Source organism: Vombatus ursinus, unplaced genomic scaffold (genome assembly GCF_900497805.2).
Source record: "Vombatus ursinus unplaced genomic scaffold, bare-nosed wombat genome assembly UNPS02014785.1, whole genome shotgun sequence".
NCBI lineage: Eukaryota > Metazoa > Chordata > Mammalia > Diprotodontia > Vombatidae > Vombatus > Vombatus ursinus.
Window position 1 is genome coordinate 10,155,395 of NW_020954563.1, and position 9,548 is coordinate 10,164,942.

General features: G+C 44.0%; 1 protein-coding gene across 1 annotated transcript in view; it reads left to right on the forward strand.

Annotated features, from left to right (window-relative positions):
• GGT7 (gamma-glutamyltransferase 7) overlaps window positions 1–9,548 on the forward strand; it is a 37,471-nt gene that overhangs the window by 22,179 nt on the left and 5,744 nt on the right. The window contains exons 5-12 of the mRNA XM_027867078.1: window positions 697–764; window positions 1,133–1,206; window positions 1,380–1,576; window positions 2,253–2,340; window positions 5,950–6,077; window positions 6,422–6,510; window positions 8,055–8,059; window positions 9,476–9,500. Coding sequence (XP_027722879.1) covers window positions 697–764; window positions 1,133–1,206; window positions 1,380–1,576; window positions 2,253–2,340; window positions 5,950–6,077; window positions 6,422–6,510; window positions 8,055–8,059; window positions 9,476–9,500 — 674 coding nt within the window. The remainder of the gene's footprint in view (window positions 1–696; window positions 765–1,132; window positions 1,207–1,379; window positions 1,577–2,252; window positions 2,341–5,949; window positions 6,078–6,421; window positions 6,511–8,054; window positions 8,060–9,475; window positions 9,501–9,548) is intronic.

Consider the following 9,548-nt stretch of genomic DNA (forward strand, 5'->3'; position numbering starts at 1 on the left):
ATCTTTGTTGTTGTTCAGTCATTTCAGTCACGTCTGACTCTTTGTGACCCCATTTGGGGTCTTCCTTGACAAAGATACTGGAGTGGTTTGCCATTTTCTTCCGCAGTTCATTTTGTAGATGAGGAAACTGAGGCAAACAGGGTTAAGTGATTTGCCCAGGGTTGCATAGCTAGTAAGTGTCTGAGGCCAGATTTGAACTCAGGAAGATGATGAGTCTTCCTGACTCCAGGTCCAGTGCTCTGTGCACTATGGTGCCACCTACCTGCCCCCACCTTCCATCTACTCTGTATGTAGTTTTTTTATACCTAGTAATTTACATGTTGTCTTTCCTATTAGATTGTGAACTCCTTGAGGGTGGGGACTGTTTTTATGCCTATCTTTGTATCCCTAGTGCTTAACAAAGTGCCTGGCACATAGGAGGCACTTAATAAATGCTTCTTGATTGCCTGTATGTCTGGCTGCAGTGTACCTTCTGTATGTGTGTTTACTATGTGGCTAGTATAGGATGAGCATTGGCCAGGCACGTGTGTCTGTTCTGTACCAAATATGTGCAAGGCTACTGTAGGATTATGATGTACCAATGAACCTTGGGGGTTCCCTCTACCATGGGGCTGTGGACCCTTTAGAGCTCAGCCTAGCCCCTCCCCTTCTAGTGACTTGGTCTCCTCTTTCCCTTGACTGCTTCACCTGACCCAGCCCGGTCTCCTTGTGGGGATCCCAGGAATGGCCAAGGGGCTGTATGAAGCTCATCAACTCTATGGAAGGTAAGGGGGAGGGTGACACCAGGGACTTCCGCCACCCCTTGACTCCCCCCCTCACCCCCACCAAATTTTTCATTCTCCTTCCCAGGCATTCTCCTGCCTTGGGTCTCCTCTTCCCGTATTCCTCCCTCTCCTCAGGCTCCCACTTCCTAGTTTTGTCGCCACTTTCTCTTTCATCACTCACATGTCTCGTCTCCCCAGATTCCTCCTCCTTCAGCTTGGGCTCCACCATCCTTGGAGTCCCCTCTATTCTTCCTCCTTTTAGTTCTCTTTCCTGTCCGTATAACCCCCTCATCCATTTTCTTCCCCTGCCCTGAGGGTCCTTTCCCCTTCGAGCTCCCTCACCATGTTTTCCATCTTCTCTCTCTCAGGCTGCCCTGGTCCAAGGTTCTGGCATTCGCCTCAGCTGTAGCTCAGGATGGCTTCAATGTGACCCATGATCTTGGTCAGTTAAGGGCCCTGGAGGTGGGTGGTGAGGCTGCAAAGGGTCTGGGAAGACAGAGCAAAAGACTTAACGTCTGGAAAGTCCATTCACCATTTTGGTTGGTGAGGGTGGTAAAGGGGATGGTCAGGGTAGGAGAGGCTTAAGTCCCAGGTATCTTCCCTGTGTCTTTCCAGCCCAGGCTATCCTAGAACAACCTGTTCCCAATGCTTCCGAGCGTTTCCGGGAGATCTTCTTTCCTGAAGGCCGGCCGCTGGTACCTGGCACCTTTGTGCGGAGGCCAGACCTGGCCGCCGTTCTGTCTTCTCTGGGTTCTGCAGGGGCCGTAGCTTTTTATGGGGGTGGCAACCTCACCCAGGAGATGGTGTCAGAGGTGAGCATGGGACCAAGCAAGGGTGGGCTGAGAAACATAGACCAACAAAGCCGTGAGGGACTTTAAGGAGTACTTTATGAGTTCAACCATTTTACTGATGGCTAAATTGAAGCTCGGAGAAAGAAGGGGACTTCTTCCAGTTTGGAGCAAGTTAATGGCAGAATCAGGACTAGAACCCAGGGTACCTCACACTTATCCCAGGGATCTTTCCACTTCCATACTCTCAGGATCAACAAAAATCCCAGACGTTTTTAAAGACTTTAAGAGTCCTAGGAAAAAAGATCAGGGAGCCCCTTGGGGAGAGAGATGTGGTCCTCACCAAGGTGGGGAGTGAGAGGAGAAGAAATGATCTCCTAGGAATTATAAATCTGGAGCCAAAAGGAACCTCAGAGATCATCTAGTTCCACCCCCACATTTTATGGATGAGGAAACTAAGGCCCTTGCCTAAGGTCACATGGATAGTACATGTCAAAGGCAAGATTTGAACTTGGGTCCTCTGACTCAGAGTCGGGGCTTTTTCTGCTGTTTCTGGGGCCTGGAGTGTTATTGGGGGTGAGGAGAGACTGCAGTTACCAATCCCTTCCTTGTGGTGCCCTAGGGGTAGGCAGAGTAGGGGCTGGGAGAAATGTTAGCTGAGGCCATCTTCCTTTCTCCCTCTCTTGCTCCTTCCCTGTAGGTGCAGCACCATGGTGGAGTCTTGACCGAGGAGGATTTCAGTAACTACAGTGTATTAGTGGAGAAGCCTGTGCGTGGCGTGTACCGAGGTGACCCTGCCCCCCATTCAGCAGCCTCTCTCACCCTCCCTCTATGCTGCCTGGAGGCTCCTGCCCACTACAGAAGAAAAAATAAAAACCCTGAAACCTTAAGTGGGCCAGTGGCTTCCTGTGGAGCCAGGGTCTAGAGCAGGGACTAGAGTTTAACTCAGTTTCCCAAGTGCCCAGAATGTCGGGATTTGGGGGGCAGGTGGGAGATCTAGTCTTGCCAAGGAGGCTAGTTTCCCTATTCATGCCCTTTTTTTCTCTCCTATCTTCCCTTGTTGTTCATTAATTTCAGTTGTGTCCAACTCTTCCATGACCCCATTTGTGTCAAAGATACGGAAGTAGTTTGCCATTTCCTTCTCCAGCTAATTTTACAGATGAGGAAACTGAGGCAAACAGGGTTAAGTGATTTGCCTATGATCACACAGCTAAATAAGTGTCTGAGGCAGATTTTGAACTTAGTCTTCCTGATTCCAAGCTTAGTCTTCTGTCCACTGTGCCACCTAGCTGCCTCTTCCTAATGCCATGTCTAAAGGAACCACAGAATGTCAGAGCAAAAAGGGACTTGAGAACATAGACTGTCAGAGTGGGAAGAGAGCTGAGAGAGAATCTAGGCCAATCCTCTCATTTTTATAGAGGAGAAAACTGAAAAACAGGGAGTGGAAGAGATTTGCCTAAGGTTACACAGCTAGTATCCTGATTGCTATGCCAGGGCTTTGGGCTCTCCGGACTCAGGGTGAGACTTTGGCAAGATTGTGAAGTTTGTCTTCGTCATTCTCAACCTAACCTCTCTGTGTCAGCCTCTTCTTTCTCTTCCCTCCACACCCCTCCCCTCTTCCTCTTTAAGTACTCATAAAAACCTGGTTTCAGTGATATTCTTGGCCGTGTAATTTCCTGGGGATCAATCATTGAGCAATCTTTATTAAGCACCTACTATGTTTGCTACAGGATAAAAAGACAAAAATTTAACAGTCTGTTTTCACAGAGCATATTTTCTATTGTGAGATATACAAATATTCATACATATGCATATGCAAAATAGATTCAAGATAGTTTTTTGGGGGGAGACACTAGCATCTGGGGAATCAGGAAAGGCTTTGTGGTAGGAGATAGTACTTGAGCTGAGTTCTCCCCGCCCCAATACATTTTTAAAGCTATTATTTATTTATTCATGCCATCAGAGTGGATCTCAGATGAAACTATTTAAATTCAGATTTTTAAGACCAGTGGGTTTTGATAAAAATGAAATTGTCTAGGTTGTCTTTGCCCACATTTCTTAGCATTCATCTGAGTTTTGAAGACAACTAGGAATTGAAAGAAGTAGAAAGTGTGAAGAACAGGAAGCTGGCCAGTTTGGCTGGACCGAAGAATGGAAGAGTGATGAAAAGGTATAATTTATTTATTTATTTTTCAGCCAAAGACAAGGTTTATTAGAACATCTGTCATATTGGGCAGACTCTTAAGGAGTCTGAACATTAGTAAGCTATTAGCTAGATTATAAGAATCTGAGCAGTGGCTAGATTTTAAGAATCTAAGCATCTTAATGGAGACAAGATGGACGAAAGGGTATAATTTATAATAAAGCTTGAAAAGTAGGTTGGAGCCAGATTGTGAAGGATTTTGAAGTTTATTGAATAGAGATGTGAATGATGTGGTCAGAACTAGGCTCTAATAAGAATATCATTTTGGCAGCTATGTGGAGGATGTATTGGAGAGGAGAGTGATTTGAGACAGAGAGACCAATTAAAAGGTTTGGAGTATAGTCACAATTGGGTGAGAGGATAAAGGTGATAATCTGTAATCTATGATAAGGAAACTGAGAAGGATTGGTCAGACATGTAGGAGGATAACCAGAGCAATGTCATGAAAACCTAGAAATGAAAGACTCTGGGAAAGGGTGGTTAAAAGTTTCAAATGCTTCAGAGATGCATTTCAGAGACATCAAGAAAGATGAAGCATGATACTGAAAAAAGGCCATAAGTTTTGACAATTAAAACATTATTAATAACATTGGAGAGTACAATTTAAGTTGTATGATCAGAGCAGAAAACCCAATAGCAAACACTGAGAAGTGAGAAGACAAAGAATAGAGGCAGTGATTGTAGATAACTTTGCTTCTTCTAGTATTCTGGCTATAAAAGGAAAGACATTAGATTGTAGCTTGAGTGGATCATAGGGTCAAATGAGAGTTTTTTAAGATGTCAAAGACCTAGAAATGTTTTTAGGTAGCAGGGAGGTAAGCAGTAACAGAGAGAAGGGTAAAAGATTAGAGACAGAGAGGTTGAATAATTGTGGGGAAGATTTGCTGAAGGACCCAGAAAGAGATGCTGGGAATGAGGGTACCAGTAGAGGTGTTGGCCTTATAAGGAGAATGGGGAGATGATGACAAGGAGTTTTGAAATATAGAGTAAGGGAGAAAAAGGAGCTTGTGGTGAATGGCTTCTATTTTCCCAATAACATATGAGATGAAGCCCTCTGCTGAGAGGGAGGGGAAGAGGGGTATATAGGAACAGAGAAATAAAGGTTTGAAATAATTCCTGTGAGGTGTCCAATAGAAAATCAATTACAGAGAAGTAAAAGGATTGCCTTGCTATAGTGAGGCCCTGATGGAATTACTCATATCAGTCATACAGGTTTGGATCTTCTCAATGCCTGCCGTCTTGTGTAACTCTTGGCCATCTCTTCCCATGAGTCTGCTAATCCTCATCAAATAGCCAATGGCTTTCCTCAGTTTGTCCTGATATTTCAAGGAAAGCAATAGAGCACATGACTGCCCACTTGTAATCCCATGACACATGAGCAGCCCATCTTTTCCTATCATATCCTTCTCCAATGACATCTTAAACTCCAGGTCTTCTTTGAAATTCCTCATTGGTTACATGTTGCATGTACCTCTACATAGGGTTCTCCGTGGTTCATTGTGCTCCATGTCTCACAGCTGTACAGTCCCCAAAATGATGATTTAGAAAAGATGAGCCTTAGTTTCTGGGAAAAACTTGGGTTCCTTAAAAGAACTTTGCAGTTTCCCAAAAGCAGTCCTGCTTCCTCTCCTCTTCCCATTTAGTCCTGAAACCACCTCATTGTCTATTGTCTGTCCCAGATGTGTATACTGATGGATAAGTTCCATAGCAGAAGTTAGATAACATAGAAGTATAATGGACCCGGTCAGCATGGGGTCAGCAGGGTCAGCCTTCTCTCACTGGGCATAAAATACTTTGTCTTTTTGAGACATTTTTGGCTTTGGCAAGTAAAGTAGTTGGGAAGGTTAGGAGTGGGGCAGGGCCGGGATTGGAATGGGTCATTGTACAAGCTTGAGGCCAGCCCTGAATGAATGAATATCTTGGATCCTTGTTTCTGAAGTCTCAAAGCCCAGGGCTGGAAAGCAGGAGGCCTCCTAAGCTCTAGCCCCTGCTTTGTCACTGACTAACTGTGTGGTCTTCAGCAAGTCCCTTTTTGACTCTGGGCTTCAATTTCCTCATCTATAAAATGAGGACTTCAGTTTCTAAGAGTTTGGTTTTAGTTTCTTTACCTCAGTAAAAGTTCTTTGCCCCTTTGTCCTCATGCTGAGATCTGTTTCCCTTCCCCTCCTTACCTTGGCCTCTCCCCTTGTCAAAGGTCACTTGGTGCTCAGCCCCCCACCCCCTCATACGGGACCTGCCCTCATTGCTGCCCTGAACATCCTAGAGGGCTTCAACCTTACCAGCTTGGTGTCCAGGGAGCAGGCTCTGCACTGGGTAGCTGAGGTATGGCTCCCCTTCCCTTTCCCACCATTCTCTTTGTCAGCTTCTCAGCTTCCTTGTCCTACCTTGTATTCCTGCTTTCCAGGGAGCTGGGGTCAGTGCCAACCTCCCCCTCCCTGGTCTCTCTCCCTCTGGGTACTGGGGATATTAAGCAGTCCTTGGAAAGAGGGTTGGGTGTAGGGAAAGCCTTTGGGACATGGTGTCAATAAAGGTATTTTGGGGATAGGGGAAGGGAAGGTCTCTGGAATTCTGAGGGGTGGGGCATAGATGTTTTGGAGTTTGGGGGTCACAGGCCGAGAAGAGGTCCTGATGTGCCTGATATCTCCTGCATGCCTTTGTAAACACAGACCCTGAAGATTGCTCTGGCCTTGGCTAGCAGACTGGGAGATCCCTTCTATGATTCAACCATCTCTGAGAGCACAGAAGACATGCTCAGGTAGGGCCAGGAGATAGGAAGGAACTGGGGGGTAGGAGGGTAATATGGAGATATCTAAGAAAGGTATTTATCTGAGGCTTTTGCTTCCTTCTGATTTCCCAGAAACATACACACACACATACACTCTATATTCGCATGTTTATTTTTGTTTATGTATGTATTGATCTGTAAGATTCATTCTATTTCTAAATCTTATAGACTCTTTGTGCATACACAGGGAGTCCCAAAAGTCTTAGTTCAGTTTTAAGCTATTAAAACTTAAACTTTATTAAACTCTATTAAAGCTTATACTTGAAAGCTTTGGGTCGCTCTGTATATATGTGCACATGTACACATAATTAATTAGTAGGAATTGTGCTAGGTCCCAGGGATACAAAGTCAAAATAGGAAAGAATCCTCGCTCTCAAAGAATTTACGTTCTATTAAGAGAGATAACATGTACATATGTAAGTATATAAGATAGGGAGGGAGGACATTGGTAGATAAGGGGGATAAAGAAGGGTTTCCTGTAGGAGGTGGTGTCTGAGTTGTATTGAATTTATGTCTTATTATTGTCTTTATTTCTTGCGTTATGGTGTTGAGGTTTTTTGACTTGTCATGTTCTTCTGGGAGACTTATAATCCTTAAATTTTCTCTACGTATCCTGTCTTCAAGATCAATATGTTTTGCTTGAATGAATATCATGTTTTCTTTTAACACTATTGCATTTTGCTTCTCTTCTTCTAGATTGTCTTTCACTTCTGTGTATTTGCATTCCAAATGGGTTCTGCTCTCTTTTGTTTCTTTGGGGAGACTTGCCACCTTGGGTTGAAATTTTTTTCCATTCTGCCAATTATTTCTGCTGTGCAGGCCATATATTCTATTTCACAATTCTTATTTTTCTTTTAAACCATTCAGGAACATCCTACTGTGGTTCCATGGCCTCTTGAGAATCTATAGGGCTCTCGGCCTCATTGGGTGCTGATTTATTTTCCTTAGTCTTACAATACTTACGCATATATGTCTGGTGGTTTAGCTGATTTGGAGGCCATATTCCCCTCTGCTATTAATATATTCCTTGTTTGTTTATCTGCTTATCTGGAAGTCTTTAATTGAGTTTTCTTCCTCCTGGGATCTTTGACAATTTCAGTCTTTTTTCCTCTATTGTTCACTTTCTGACTCCTTTGCCTTTGATTGCAGTTTCTTTGGGAGTTGTACCTTAAAGCTGTTTTAGCTTCTTCCCGTGCTGGGAAATTCAAGTTTACCAATCTGTCTTTGCCCCAAGTGATTTCTGGGGGTACAGAACTGGCCCCAACTCAAAGCTAAGCTCTTTCCCTCAGGCTTAGTGGAATGGCACACATGTGCCCTGCCCTAGTTTCCTTTGTTCCTTAGTTATCTAGTTGAGTTCTGTGGCAGCACAGAGTTTTGAACTGCTGTCCCAGCCTAAGCAAGCTTTTGACTTTTGGTTTTCCATAGCACTATGAGGAGACAATGGGTTGTCTTTAGTTCTGTTACAAGCCCATGTGTTAACTTATGAAGCCCTGCTATTAGATCACATTGAGCAGTGAGGGTGTGGGTGCTGAGTGGGTTAGGGGTTAGGGATTAGCCTTCTCTTCTGTTAGTTCATTGAATTGTTATCTTACTAAGATTTTTGGTGTCCTAGACTGTGGAGAGAGCTGAAATTGCTTTGTCTCTTGCTCATACTTCCTATGGTCCTCCATCTTGTTGGCATGTGACTTGACTTGTCCTATTACTGTCAAGGTACCCACTATCCTCACAATTGCCTAGGCTCACAACCTAGGTAGCATCTTCAATTCCTCACTCTCTCTCATCCCCCATATCCAATCCAATCCCCCTGTTGCCAAGTCCTGTCATTTCTACCTTTGTAAAATCTCTCCCATATACCACCTTCTCTCCTCTGTCACTTCTACTACTCTAGTGTAGACTCTTTATTACCTCAGGTATGGACTATTGTAATAGCCCTCTGGTTATTCTCCCTGCTTCAAATCTCTCCCAACCCCTGTCTATCATCTACTCAGCTAACAAGTGATCTTCTTAAAGTGCAGCTCTGATTATGTCACCCTTCCCCCATTCAGTACACTCTAGTGGCTCCCTATTATCTCCAGAATCAAATCCAGACTTTTTTTTTTAAGATATGTGCAGCTTTTTTTTATTTTTTTTTTCATTTTTAGGGAATTGGGATTAAGTGACTTGCTAAGGGTCACACAACTAGTAAGTGTCAAGTGTTTGGTCTGAGGCTGGAATTGAACTCAGGTCCTCCTGACTTCAGGGCTGGTGTTCCATCCACTGTACCACCTAGCTGCCCCCTTCAAATCCAGACTTTTAAAGCCTTTCATAACTTATCCCATATATTTCCAGTCTTTCTATACCCTACACCCCCCCCCCCAGTGTACTGTATAATCCAGTGTCACTAGCTTCCTTGTGGTTCCTCATACCATCTCCCAACTCTGTGAATTTTCACTGACTGTCTCCCATACTTGTAATGTTCTCCCTCGTGGTCTCTGCCTCCTGGCTTCCCTGGATTTCTTCAAATCTCAACTAAAATCCCACGTTCTGTAAGAAGCTCTTGCCAGTCCTTCTTTTGCCTTTCTTCTGAGATTACCTCCAATTTATCTGTATCTGTCTTATTTGTACCTAATTGTATGTTGACTCCTCACTAGATTGTGAACTTCTTGAGGGCAGGGACTGTTTTTGCCTTTCTTTGTATCCCTAGCCTTAGCATAGTGCCTGGAACACAGTGAGTGCTTAATAAATGCTTATTGATTTGACCTGATTTGATTTGAAGTGAGTAAATTTATGAGCCAGAGAATCTATGGCTAGTGCAAAAGCTTATAGATGGGAAATGGAGGCTTTGCATGAGGAAAAGAGAAAAGACTAGTCTGGACCATACAGTAAAGGAAAAGAAGTAATGGATAAGGACATTTAAAAGATAGATTAGAACTAGGTTATGAAAGGCTTTAACTAGAAGAGTCTGGGATCCTGCTAAACAGGCAGATGCTGGACTTCTCCTGGCCCAATAAAACTGCAAACCACTCAGC